The sequence below is a fragment of the Sciurus carolinensis genome, chromosome 4, assembly GCF_902686445.1.
Source record: "Sciurus carolinensis chromosome 4, mSciCar1.2, whole genome shotgun sequence".
Lineage (NCBI taxonomy): Eukaryota > Metazoa > Chordata > Mammalia > Rodentia > Sciuridae > Sciurus > Sciurus carolinensis.
This window is the reverse complement of record NC_062216.1, coordinates 37,461,432-37,476,400: the sequence shown is the minus strand read 5'-3', so window position 1 is coordinate 37,476,400 and position 14,969 is coordinate 37,461,432. Positions and strand designations below refer to the sequence as shown.

The 14,969-nt window shown below is 34.6% G+C and overlaps 1 protein-coding gene and 1 non-coding gene across 8 annotated transcripts in view; one reads left to right on the top strand and one right to left on the bottom strand.

Moving 5' to 3' along the window:
• Positions 1–14,969, bottom strand: part of Primpol (primase and DNA directed polymerase) — a 34,885-nt gene that overhangs the window by 5,441 nt on the left and 14,475 nt on the right. For 6 of the 7 annotated variants that reach the window (XM_047551716.1, XM_047551719.1, XM_047551721.1 and 3 more), the window contains 5 exons: positions 11,420–11,707; positions 8,736–8,898; positions 6,992–7,080; positions 5,124–5,213; positions 4,938–5,046 (listed from right to left, as the gene is read on the bottom strand). In XM_047551716.1, the coding sequence (XP_047407672.1) occupies positions 4,938–5,046; positions 5,124–5,213; positions 6,992–7,080; positions 8,736–8,898; positions 11,420–11,707 (739 nt within the window). The remainder of the gene's footprint in view (positions 1–4,937; positions 5,047–5,123; positions 5,214–6,991; positions 7,081–8,735; positions 8,899–11,419; positions 11,708–14,969) is intronic. The other variant, XM_047551717.1, reaches the window with a different exon arrangement.
• On the top strand, positions 1,622–1,695 carry Trnaa-cgc (transfer RNA alanine (anticodon CGC)). Its single transcript has one exon. It is a non-coding gene; the product is annotated as a tRNA-Ala (tRNA).

The following is a 14,969-nucleotide window of genomic DNA, read 5'->3' as shown; positions in this document are numbered from 1 at the left end:
CAGAGAGTAGATTAAACCCTAATAAAATAAAAGGAAGTAATAAAGAGTTAAAAAATAAAAGGAATTAACATCGAAATTTGAAAACTAATGAAATTACTACAAGGTGAGTCAGAAAATAAGGCAGACAAATAGAAATTAAATGTAGCACATACTAAAGCTTTAAGGGTACTATGAATGTTTACCAGTAACTTTGAAAATTTTGGTAAAAGTCAAAATACTAAATAAAAATATTCAATTAAGCAAATAAATAGTAAATAAAAACCTAAATTTTATAATTACTAAAAATTAAATTTCCCAAAATTTGATTAAGTAGTTTAAAATATCCCATTTTTACAGAGAAGGAAACAGTGGCTAACATTCCACATGGTGATTGGTGGGGTAGAGGGTGGGCAAGTGGTGAGGGACTTGCACCAGGAGAGAAAAAGAAATGACTTTAATCTCTTATAAGCATTCCAGTAACAAACTCTGACATGGTCTAATGCTGTGGTTTCCAAACTGTACATTAAAATACCCTGGAGCACTGTAGTATGTTTAAATTCTTCTAAGAAAGTTACTCTTGACATTTGTCAGGCACCCCCAAAACTATTTGCTTGTGAGTTTCCATCTTCAATATCACATTGCACTTCATTTCTTTGTGGAATTGGGATTTGGGGTAGTGGTTGTGATAAAAAGGCATCAACATCAATGTGGAATAAGACAGGAGGAGGTGATGGTATCCAATCAGATTCCAAGGTTTAAAGGGTTATGCAATGCCCCAAAGGGCATGTAATCCATTAACAAGTAAAATATTTAAGAATGAAATATTTTCTTTCAATTTATAAATATTTTTCAAACAGCAACTAAACTGTTTGGACATAATTAAAATCAAGTTGTTTGAAAGTAGCTAATTAATTAAAACAACTCTTAGGTATTCCTTTTGGCCTTGGAGCAAATGTGAAAAAAAATGCTAAAACACTAGGGGCACCATAAAACAAGAAAATCTGGGGCTGCGGTTGTGGCTCAGTGGTAGAGCACTCTCCTAGCATTCGTGAGGCCCTGGGTTCAAGCCTCAGCACCACATTTAAAAAAAAATTTTTTTAAAAGGTATTGAGTGTTCACTTACAACTAAAAGAAAATATCAGAAAAAACATGCAAGATCAAATGCGAAAAGGACAGTCCTTATTTATACAATGTTCTTTGCAGGATCTTTTTGATTTTAGGATTACTATGGTATTAAATCTAGAATCTAGGGATTTATGAGGCCTGGTTCCCTGGAAATGTCACCCATGCTATGTAACTATATGAGTATAAAAGATGTTTCATAACCTCGATGCTCCCTGCTGGGTGTGGTGACTGCTCACTTCTGCCTTGGGTTTCAACCTCAAGCAGCAGTGCGGGAAGGAGGTGAGAGTAGTGCCAGTTGTCCCAGCTTCCTCTGCTTGACCATGCCTTATAATCCCTGGTATCCCTAATGGTATTAATAAAGCATGGTATTAAATAAGGTCTCTGATTTGTGGGAGGAGATTTGATAATATAATCCTCAACTTCATTAGTAATCACAGAAAACAAAATTATTTTATAACTACCAGGTTAGCAAAACAAATTTTTTAAATCTCACATTACAGAAGTGTTAGTGAGGGGCTGGGGATGTGGCTCAGTTGGTAGAGTGCTTGCCTCGCAAGCACAAGGCCCTGGGTTCAATCCCCAGCACTACAAAAAAAAAAAAAAAAGAATTTGGAAGAAGTGTTGGTGAGAATATGGAACAGTAGAAAGTCTTAAAACACCATTGAGAGTAATATAAATTAGGACAACAATTTTAGAAAACAATGTATTATCTAGTAAAATTAAACATATATTCTATGACACAGCAATTCCATTTTTAGATACATACTTTGAGAAACTGTTGCAACATATGTATTAGGCAATATGTACAAGAATGTCCACAATAGCCACCCAAATGTCCACTTAAAGACAGCAGATGAACTGGCAAATTTACGTCTATATAAAGGCATACTATAGAACAGTGAAAAATACACAATAACTACATCCTGCAACATGGATGGACCTCACAAATAAAATCCTGACCAAAGAGCAATTGGAAGGGTGTAATCCAAAACAATGTAAAATAAAACAGTATATTGTTTTAGGGATATAAACATGTATGGAAAAAGTCATAAAAGCAAAGGAAAAGTTAATATAAAATCCAGAAAAAAATTATTAGCTCTGAAAGTCAAAGAAAAAGGAGAAATTGGGGTTGGGCCAACCAAGTTCTTCTGAATTTTGGTATAGTTCTGTTTTGTAAGTGGGTGATAGATATGACAGGTGGTCATTTTATTGTTAAGTCTTTGAAATGAACATATAAAGGGAGATCAGTAAAAGAAAGGAACCAAAGGTGGAAGGAGGGCAGGGAGGGCGAAAATGCTGGGGAGTGCTATTATTGTGTTATTATATTAATAATGTTATAAATAATAAATAATATGTAATAATATATAATATATAATAATTATATAAATAATGTTTATATTGTGTATTGTGTGCATGTACAAATATGTAGTAACAAATCTCACCAGTATGTGGAAGAATAAGACTAGATCCTTCTCTCTTATCCTGTACAAAAGTGAACTCAGAAAGGATCAAAGACCTAGAAATTAGACCAGAAACTATGCAATTCTTAGGAAAAAAAACATAGGGTCTAATATACAGGCATTGGCAACTACTTTCTCAATAGGACCTATAAGTTTAGGAAACAATGCCAAGAGTTCATTAATGGGATGGCATCAAATTATAAAATTTTTGTACAGCAAAGGGGAAATTAAGAATGTAAAGAAAGAACATATAAGAATGTCAGGAAATGGGCTCACTAGTCTTCTGACAGATTTAATTTCCAGAATATATAAAGAATATTAACACCAAGAGAACACATAACCCAATTAATAAATGGGAAAATGAACTAAACAGACACTTCTGAAAATAAGAAATACAAATGGCCAACAAATATAGGAAAAAAAGGTTCAATATCATTAGTAATTAGGAAAAATTTAAATCAAAACTACACTGAGATTTCATCTCACACTAGTCAGAATAGCAGTAGGAATATAAACAGTGGGCTGGGATTGTGGCTCAGTGGTAGAGCGCTTGCCTAGCATGTGTGAGGCACTGGGTTCAATTCTCAGCACCACATATAAATAAATGAATAAAATAAAGGTCCATCAACAACTAATTTTTTTTAAAAAAGAAGAATATAAACAATAATAAGTTCTGGAGAGGATGTGGAGAAAAGGAACATTTTTCCAGTTAGTGGGATTGTAAATCAGTACAACCACTAAGGATATCAGTGTGGAGACACCTCAAAAGGCTAAGAATGGAACCACCATAATACTCAGCTATACACTTGGCAGTATTTATCCTAAAATAAAGTCAGCATTCTACAGTGATATCTGCATATCCACGTTTATAACAGCACAATTCACAATAGCCAAGTTATGGAATCAGACTTGGTGTCAAACAGATGAATGGATTAAAAAATGTGGATATATCTACACAATGGAGCTTTATTCAGTCATAAAGAATAAAATGATGTCATTTGCAGGAAAATGAGAAAACTTGCTTACGTTAAGCTTATGCTAAGAGTCATGTTTTCTCTCATGCAGAAGCTGGAGAGGAAAAAAAAGAGGTGGTGATGAACCTCATGAAAATAGAAGGAAGATCAGAAGAAGAGAGGAAAAGGATCAAGGGGAGAGGAGGGAAAGGAAAGGGAAATACTGGGGCATGATATGTACAAATTATAATGTTATATTGTGTCCATGTATGAATAGGTAACAATGAATCCTATTATGTACAACTATACTGCAGGAATAAAAAACATGGGAAAACCAAAATGAGGAAATAAAATGAACATACTCTACATAGCTTTTATATGTATATTTCACAATTAAAAAGCAAAATAGATTATGGACACAATACAAGTTGGTATGATCAGTATATGATGATGACTTGGGTAAGTTTATATACATTGAAAAAGGCTATCATGATATATGAAAGTGATAACTAAAATTCTCACTAGGTTGTAGGATTATGAGCGATCTATACCTTCGAAGTTTGTGTTAGTATTGCACATACAGTTTTTGATAGCTTTTTAAATTGAATTAAAGCAAATCTGTCAAGGGTAGCACTGAATCATGCTACTCAGCATGTTTTCCAGCTTTCCAACAAAATAATTTCCTGCTGCCTAGTCCATCTGCTGTATAAGCTTGACTACACAGGATTCTCAGCTTTGACAATTAGATATAAAACAGCAAAATTTCTCAAATCTTAACTAATTACTGGGTTGATATTTTATCCCTATTCTAACCATATCCCATATTATTTAAAATTCTATTTCTAGTTTTACTTTATACTTCTTTTCCTTTGCCAGGGGCATTTTAAAGAAAATTCCTAAAATAGGGCCTAGCATACAAAGAAAGCACTCAACAAATACTGCTTTTCAATATCATGCTTTGTCTTGAACAAATTAGCATCACTTCAGCCACCAACTTAATAGCAACTGAGGAGCTTCCCCTTGCTCAAATCTGCCCGATTTCATTTTAGAGTCCATAAGGTGTCAAAAACCAATAGCAAGTGTAAAGCAGTGGCACACCTTTCCACAGTGTCTGTTCACCTGTCTACTGCCTTCTTGCTTTCCCTTCTCAATTCTACCTTAGTCTTCTCAAGATTTTACTATCTAAGGGGTTATTTTATCAAATAGAGTACAAATAAAGCTGATATATGCTAAAAAGCAATGTAATAAAAAAAGATTCAAATTAAATATGATAAAACATTAAATATAACAAATATTTAATTACAACATATTTTTATCAAAAAACAAATTTTATATTCTCAACCTTATTTAAAAGTTATATACATTAAAAATATACTGTCAATTAAGTACATACAACTCATTAATAAACAATATTACTCACATGATATTATTACTCTTGTGGGCTCTTCCAATGTTTTCACACCACCGATATTTGGAAATATCATAAACCAATAATTCTTCTGGGAAAAAGTAGCTCCAACGCCGAATTCCTAAAATGCAAAGAATGTTTCTAAAGGTACTATTACTTTATCATATAATAGTTAACAAAGAGTAAGATTAGCTTTACCTCCTTTAATGTCATTTTTATTCACCAAAGAAAGAACAAAACGATCAACTTCAGGATAAGGTGAACACTGAAAACCTTCAATGGTTTCTACTGCAACAGAGAGAAGAATTATTTATAAATGGAAATAGGTAAAAGTTTAGATGTTAAACTGATTAAATTGTTATTTAGTATAATTATGAGGTTTTGCAACTACAAAAAAGCAGGTAAAATTCAAACTTTTAGGCCAAATACTAACTAATTTTCAAACAATTAATAGTGTCAACTGCTTTCTTCAGTCAGACAAAGAGAAAAGCAGCCCTTCACTTCCAGGCTTGCTAGTTCTATTGGCTAAGCTGCTATGAGCCGGCCTGGTCTTGGGTTCTGTTAAACATACATGACTTCACAGAATATCTTCCAATAAGGCCACTCTGCAGACATGAGGATTCAAGACAAAATTAAGCCCTCTCTAATCACTTCTGAACAGACAAAATGTGAACATTTCCAAACCACAAAATGGCCAAACACCACCACATCCTGGCTAACATATACTGCTGCTTTACCAACTACAGTTTCAGTCTCCCTCTCATCTGCCTTCTGTCTAAATAAGACCTATTAAGACAACCAGTTGCTGGGCTGGGGTTGTAGCTCAGTGGTAGAACACTTGCCTAGCTCATGTGAAGCACTGGGTTCCATCCTCAGCACCACATAAAAATAAGTGAATAAAATAACGGTATTGTGTCCATCTACAACTAAGAAAAATATATTTTTTAAAAAAGATAACTAATTGCTGAATTACCCAAAAATATCCAATTCCTTGTTTCCTTATATATTCTCTAAAACCACCTAATCCAGTCAGATTCTCTAAGTCCTTTCTGATGCCCTCTTATTAAGATACCTGTGGTTCTCCATTGCTTCAAGGAATAATAAACTCAACTATCTCAGTACAGGTGGGTTCCCTGTGTCTCTAACTAGAGGGTACTGATGACTCAATTCTATCTAGCACCTAAAAATCTAATGTAATCATTTATAATGTGCAATTTACAATCTCATTTAATTTGCAAAGCCAGAAAAATCTAGCTTTTTCAGTCTCTTTTACTTCTCAGTTTAAGTTTGTAACCGTTTTGGGAAACATTAGTATAGAAATGAGAAAAACAGACTCCAAGTCTATGTCTATAAATGTTAAACAATCAGAAGAAAATATATAAAAAAGTTATTCATATTTTTAATAAGCTTGTGAGCAAAACATACATGTATTAGAGTCTATTTTTTCTCTATCATAAATGGTTGTCTTCCAAATAATATAGGTTTTACAAATCTAAATTTAATGGTTATATAGTATCTCACAGTATTATACAGTATTTCACAGTATTTCACAGTGTAACCAATCCAATTTCACTGTAGTTAGATTGTTTTCAGTTTTTCATTATTATAAATTACAATATGCCAAAATAGTGAATAAAAAAGTTTACTGGAGAGTTTATGTAAGAAGTCTTAGAAAAAAATCTGTATGTTCTTTAGTACAGGAAGAGACCATGAAACACTCTGTAACCACTAAAAAAGTGAGTGCTCTCTATACTGGAAATTGAGAAAAGCTTGGCAGGGTAAATAGGAAACTACTGTCTGTGTGGAAAGGAGAGTGGAAGAAACTTGTAGCTTTTATTTTGATATGTTTATTTTATATAAACATGTATATTTCTTTTGTATGTTTTTAAAACAAATATGATAGAATGCAAATTAGTGAATAGCATTTTAATAAATTTTTTTTCATTGGGGTAGAAACTAGTAGTTTTAAATAATTAGCGGATATGAGTCCTTAAACTCAAAATTTTAAAGGCAAAAAAGACTTTATATCCTTAAATTCTGAATAGAAATTATTTTCTTAAAATTACCTGAAGAGATGGTACTATTCAAATACTCAGCTCGCTTTCGTTTAATCTGAGATGTGTCACATGTAAGAATTCGTAAAGTATCTGAGAATCTGAAGAATAGATGTAAAATAAATAAAGTAATATTATATTAGAATTAAAGTGGCATGACTTCACAGAGGAAACTGAATTACAAATAATTCTATTTTTATTTCACATTTTCCCAGAAAAACACTAATCCTACCTGGTAATTTGCAGTTAAAAAAAAATTTTTTTTAAGTGTAGGTTAGTGATCATTTAAAATTCCTCAATTACAGAGTAAATCTGAGGGTTCAAGGATAGCTAAAGTGATAATCTAAAGTATGATTTTTTTGTTTTTGAAATTATTGTAATATTTAAAAAGGGTGATCATCATAATCATAAAAAAGTTAGCCTTATTTCTGGAATTATATGGTATTTACTTGGATATATAAAACACAATTAAGGTAATCTTATTCAGCTGAAGAATCCTCCACTTTTCACGACCACTATCACCAACTAATGTTTCTGAGCAGACACCATGTGCTGGGAACATTGTAAATGTTTTATGTGTACAAATTGAACTTAATTCTCTCAACAATTCTACAAGATAAATGTTGTTATTGTTTTCACTGTAAAGAAAGGAATTAAAATGTTGGCCTTACTTCTACGATGTTGTTAAAGGAACACAAATGTAGAGATAAAAATGAAAAAAAAAATCCATCCTTTCGCCCTACCATATAATAGATGTAAACTGTCTATCTTGACAAAACTTTCTCTACAGCAAGGCATTGTACATGCTTATTCTTAAAATTAATTTCTATGGAATTTTTTTTCTTAAAAACTATTTAGTGGGCTGGGGATATAGCTCAGTTGGTAGAGTGCTTGCCTTATAAGCACAAGGCCCTGGGTTCAATCCCCAGCACTGCAAAAAAAAAAAAAAAAAAAAAAAATTTAGGGAAGGCAAAGGGGAAAGAATCATAGTTAAGTCAATGATGATTTGGTCTGATCTCAGCCACATACTTTGAGCTAATGAAATTGACAATTCAGAAAAGAGGGGAATGAATGAGGTTGACTTTCACACTTTTAAAAAATGACCACAACATAAAAATCTAAATCTTCAACAATATATCTGACAATAAATTAAAGTACATTACCATAATATAAAATTACATAAGCAGTAAGTTTTATTTATGATTAACTATTGGCAAATTATTAACTTGACAAATATTCATGATATAATGTTGAACAGAAAAAAAAACAGGTGACATAACCATATTAAGTAATGATTTCAAAAAATATTTTGGTGGGGGGCAGTCAAACCTAAGGCCTTGAGCATGCCAGGCAAGTGCTCTGAGTTACCCTCCTAGCCCAAGAAGTAATTATGATTAAAAGAGCTATGTAGCTTATAAGTATGCATGTGTATATGTGGGAAAATGAGACACTGACAATAACTGCCTTTTCAAATTCAATACAAGTACTGTCTTCTTCATAAATGTGAAAATCATTTCAGAAAATCTGAAAAATAAATGAAATATAATCATAAAAAGATATTAAGAGAAAACTAAGTAGTTAAAAAGTACCTTTTACTACTATTTTTCAGTTAATGGAGGAAAGAGATCATTAGGAACCTTCTTTGTCTTAAAGCAGAATGAACTTACACAATTCACATCTTAGTAACATACAGTGTCAATCACTGTTTAATAATCATTCGTGAACATATTAATGGTTTAGTTCCGATACTACATACCTGACATTGCTGACCAAGGAAGAGAGGAAATATTGATTTTCTTCAGAAATACTTTTTGACTGTTTAGGAAAAAATCTGTTATCTTCAGCAACCTCCAAGGTGACACACTTTCCTATTTTTGATGATTTATATAGTCGGAAGTTTCTGTTTCTTGTATAAACTCCTACATCAAAAAATTAATTTAAAAAATTAATGCATGTTTTCTGTGATTCATTTTATAGTCAACAAATATTAAATTATTTTAGTATATAATTAACAGAAGAAACAATTACTTTCTATAAACAGCCATAAACAGAATTAAAGCAATACATAAGAAAAATTTGAGTTGACAAGGAAGAATGCCATGTTCAGAAATAGTAACTAGATTATTTTGGAGCAAATGTCCAGTTGAAAACAAACAGAAAAGCTAGACAAAGATATCAGAAAAAAGAGACTATTGGGAAGCTACAAAAAAAGCAAGGATTTGTGGTGTAAAATCCCAGAGAAAAGGGAAGCATCAAAAAATATTATATACTTAGAATAAATCTAAGACAAGATGTACAAGACTTCTATTCACAAAATTATAAAACATTATGGAGAGAAATGAAAGAACATGCAAGTAAAAGCAAAGACATATCATGTACATAGATTAGAAGATGGTATTATGAAAATGTCAGTTCTCAGGTTGATCTCCAGGCTCAATACAATCCACATCAAAATCGTGATAGGGCTTGTGTGTTTAGGCAAATTGACAAGTTGATTCTCAATTTTAAATTGATGTGCGAAAGGCCATGTATAGCCAAGAAATCTCAAAAAACAAAGTTAGAGGAATTATTTTGCTGGATATGAAAACTTACAATAAAACTACATTAATTAAGACAGTGTGGTATTGGCACAAGGGCAGATCAATAGAACAATGAAACAGAATAGAATCCAGAAACTGGCCAGAACATATATGTACACTTGATTTATGGCAGAGGGGCTACTGCTGAGCAGTAGGAAAAGCACAACCACTCCAACAAATGGTGCTGAGACAACTGCATATCCACATCCCCCAGTAAGCAAAACTGCACTCTAAGTAGGCTGTGGATCTAAATATAAAAAGGTAACACAGTAAGTCTTCTAGAAAAGAAGCAGGAGAATATCTTCATGACTTTGGGATAGAGAAAGATTTAACATAGAAGAATCTCTATTTACAGAGGAAAACACTGATAAAAGAGTATTCCTACTATTTAAGGTTATTTTATTCATCAAAGACATCGTTAGAGTGAAAAGGGAAGCTGAATACACATATGATTCCAATTATAAAATGTTCAAAAATAGACACAACTAACCCATGTTGTTAGAGGACAGAAAAGTGGTTTCCTCTGGGGAAAAGAAGGCATACTGCCTGGGAGGGGTATGGAGGAAGGCATGGGTTTCTTCAAAAAATTTTGGCATGTACTATTAAATCTCCAAACCTTTCAAAAAAGGACAGTTTAGGACATGACTTCCCCACTCATTTGGTATTCAAATAAATCTGGGCATTCTGTTGAAATTTCTCTCAAGACTATCATTTCATCACTGTCCAGTGACCTAACTTTCAAGGACAGAACTGTCATGAACTAGGGTATTCTGTTTGGACATTTCAATTCTGGGGTAGAGTATATTTATTGGCTAATGCTTTCTCTCCGTCAACGTTTTCTTATGCATTTTCCCTAGTTTATTGCAGGCTAGTTCAACTAAAATTGGTGTTCTGCTAATAAAACAAAACTTGTCACCTGGAAGAATGATCCTCTACTCATAACTTACTAGCTTGTTCACACCCAAACCAGTTCACTGCACTTATCTCTTTCCAAATTCCAGTACTTATCATCGGGGGTACTAGCAAAACATACGATATAGGAGGAACACTTCCCTAACTCTGGTACCTCTGTTGGGCTGAGAATCTTGCCTAGAATCTTCTTTAGACACTGAAGCTCTCTGCAGTGCTCAAATGGTCCATGACAAAAATGTTGCTCTTGTAGTTTTTTTTTTTTTTTTTTTGTGGTACTGGGGATCGAACTCAGGGCCTTGTGCTTTCAAGGCAAGCACTCTACCAGCTGAGCTATCTCCCCAGCCCGTTCCTGTAGTTTTTCACATCACACGCTACAGAGTCAGCATAAAAATCAGGCTTAGTTCATCAAATTGGAGCTGTTGCATTAGGGCTCTTGATTGGCCTGTGTGTTGTCATCCTAAGGCTTCCTACATCCTCAGGTTCAGAGATCAGAACCAAGTACAGCTTGGCCAGGTTAAAAAAGTCATCAATTTGATCATGGCAAGAAAGCTGATGTAATGGCCCCTGCTACTAGAACAAATCTCCCGGTCCAGAAAATGTCCACCCTTACTTTACCACATGTTCATATTGTGTCTGTTTTTAAAACTGAATTAATCTCTCAGTAGTGTTAGGGTGTGCTGGTCCAAATTCCAGAGCACAGCCAACCACAGCATTCTCTTTTGGAGTTCAAGCCAACCTAGTACTTCCATTCCACCAGGACCAAAGATCTGAACAGAAACTTAGTAGATTCATAGTACCTGAGCTCACTGGTCACATTCTGCTGGTGATTCAAAATGTCACTGTGGAGCGATGGTGATAGCAAGAACCTAAGCATAGCAATAGGCAGGCACTGATTTGTCTTTCACAAAGTACCCAGGACATTCTAATAGACGGCTTTCAGCCTACTTACCTAGATCCACAAAAAGATGCTTTTCTCCCATGTTGTTCTTTACAACTAAAAATGAAAGATCAGGACCACTTTGGTCAGCTGACCCCAGTCTCTCCAGTTCCTCTGAATTTAATGCCCAGTTCTCTCCCATATCCTTAACTTTGAACATATTATTCAAGGAAACTCCTTGTTTTAATGGTGCTTCCGCAAAATGGGAAGATTCATAACCTGTTATCTCTGGAATTCTATCATCATCTTCACTGGCAATTAAATTAAATGCAGGCTGCAAAATTTTTCTTACAAAATTACCTAAGGAAAAAAGGTATTGTGATTAATTTTTTCTGCAAACTACAATTTAAGATTCAGACACAAATCTACACCTGAAAATTTTACATGATAAAGCTTTTAATTTTTTTTTTTAATTTCCAGTTTTGAAACCGAGTTGTTGCTGTAAACTGTAACGTGTCTTTTGTTATTTCCCTTTTTTTGGGTACTCTTACTTTTTCAATTCCCCCTAGCATGGGAGCTTGGTGTCAGTTGTAAACAAACTGTTCACATATTGCTAGTATGGTCCTGAGCCTAACATGTTGTCACCAAAAAAGCACCACTTTTATTAATATAAATTGAATAAACTTATCTTTGCAATCAATGATTAAAGAATGAAGGGTTTATATGAGGAAACTGTGCTTCTAAGATAATGGACAGAAACACTGAGACAATCTCTACCATAGCCTCCCAGAGTGGAAGTTGGTAAATTTCTCACAAGCTCATTCTCTTCCCTTTACCTGCCATGACATGCCCTAAGAACCCTGACTTTGTCAGTTCCAAGGTAGCTGCTAATCCCACCTCTCTCTCCAATTAGTCCCAGGATGATCTACAGCCTCATAAAGTCCAAAAAAAAAAAAAGCAATTAAAAACATTTTGTACTCTGACATTTACCCTAAGACCTCAACACAGTAGAATCATCCTATCTGTACCATAAAGTTGTTTAGACAAACTAGAATTTGCTTAAACTCACATTTACTATTTATACCACAACATCAAGTAGTAACTTGGCTATTAAGTATAACAATTCTGAAGAAATGTAATAATGTAAGTAAAACCTAATTTTAATTTTAAAACTGTAATACTCTGGGGCTATTTATCACTTTATTTACCAAAAACACTTGAATCCTTAAATTATAACCTACACATGTTCTAAATTCAAAATTCTTTCTTCGAATTAGGCTTAATTACTTTCCTATTCAAAAAAATAAATTCAATTTCTTACAAAACACTAAACATCAAAATGAAAGCAAAAGCATTTGATCCTTACAGTGATAAATAGACCTGAGGGAGAGATGGTCAACACTGAGTGACAAGAAATCATGACGTCAAAAGACAATAAAGCAAGATAAGCATAAACTGAGTCAGTTAATTTTCCTAGAAACTTAAAATTATATCTCCTCCACCCTAGGCGATAAGACAAGTGAGCACAAGGTTGTAGAAACAGTTGTGACAGTAGTACTGAGGAGGCCAGGTAGGTCCCTGACCCTGGATAACCTGGCCAGGGAATGACGACAGACAGCATAAGTGCCAACACACTGGCTCCCAGCAGACTACTCTGCTTTCTATGTCCCTTCTCCATCATGTCACCCCCAATCCTCATTAGATAGCAATTCCCATTGGCTGGGAATAACTGAAAAGAAGTAATCAATAGCAGACACTCCGGGTACTAGCGCAGGAGTATATTTGTACAGATCAAACTCTAAGATCTCTTACATTTAACCAATTCCCCTTTCTGAAAGGCTGACAACAGGAACTTGAAATTTCATCAAGAGACACACTGAGAAAGGGAAACTGAAAGGAAAATTTGGACTACTTTATATGCTCTGCATTTGATTCTAGCAGCTCTTTATTTTACAGCAAAGAGCCTTAGATGACATCTCATACGTCAGGTCTGACTATGTCCCTCGCCTTAACCACACTAGAAGCTCACTGTTTCCCAAATAACCAAGCGTGCATCTATACTTTTGTTGTATATGTTGTTCTGACAAAGCCTTTCTTACCTTTGTCTATATAATGAATGTTGTCTGCTTTTGGAAGAAATACGTAGCAGAAATTGCCAGTTACTTGACAAATTCTATTCTCCCTCTCTTCCCTAGCAATGGATTCTCCATTTCTAGACTTGTGGCCAGTAGTCAGAGAGCAGACTATGAGGAGTAAACAGGAATCAAAGAAATAATCATGCTCAGCTTCTGCTTTCACACTCTATTTAACATCTACACATTCACCCAGCAAGTATCTATTAAATTTCCTCTTGCATTTATTATTGCTACTGTTGTTATGGTAATAAAATTTTTACTATTGATAAAAATTACTATTAATATAAGCAAAGCTCTGGAAAAACAACAGCGAATAAGAAATGGTCCCTGCTGTACAGAAACATTAAGTGGAATAGAGGAGAGGACAAGGAAAACAGGAAACTATCTCAGGAAGTGGTAAATGCTTTGGTGTGATAAGCACAGAACACTTTCTGCAGCCCAGAACACTAACCTGAATGTTAGGGTTTGGGATGTGGCAGAAACAGCTCAGATGACTTGAGATCTATACTGAGTCTTAACAGACCAGGTGAATTAGAGGTGTATCTGTTCAGACAGAAGCAAAGTCTCACGGATTAGAGAAAATGTGCCCACAGGAGGAGCTGAGTGAGAAGGGCAGAGTTGAGAGATGAGGCTAGAGCAAAGTGGGCCCCATTTTGCAAGCAAGGATGTCTGTCCACGTCCCTGAAGGCAAGGAATAATCACTGAAGGGTTTGAGGTGCACAAGTTTGAGGCACAGTTTACTCTGACTAAATGAGCAGGTGAAGAGGGACACAGAGGTCAAAAATGACACCAACACTTTTCCTGGGGTAACTGGGTGGATGGTGACACCACTCACTGACACCCACATTTTGGGAGAAGACTGCTTAGAGAAGATGAGGAGCTTGAGGTAAGGCATGTTAAGTCTGAAGTGTCTCTGTGGGGACATTTGGAAGGCAGTTGACCATATGAGTTGGTATCTAGGAGAATCATCTGGGCTAAAGATAAAGACTTGAGAGTCATCAACACAGATGATAATTGAAGCCATGACAGTGGATTCATCAAGGGTGAGAGTAGAGTGAGAAGAGGATCAAGGAGAGATTCTATGATCTAGTATCTAAGGGACGAGAGAAAGAGAAAGAATGTGCAGGTAAGTAAACAGATAATGGGGAGATAATAAGGAGCCCTGTGCACACAGTAAACCAGGCCACTGTGACCTAGCACTGTCATGATCCAGCACTTAAGTTCCCAACTTTCATGGCCATCCTTTAGTGACTATGTTAATGCCTTTCATCCTGGCTACTTATGAAATTGTAAGACACTTGCAGCGTTAAAATGTCTTGCCCATTTCCTGAACTTCAGTTAACTGTCTGTTGTTTAGATCTAGAAATACTTGTCCTATCCTTCTTTTGACAAACACTCAAGATTTTTGTTCCTATTTAGACCTTATCAGTTGGTGTTCCCCTTTTGCCTATTTGTTTCTCCTGTAGACTGAATTCATTTTAGACCTG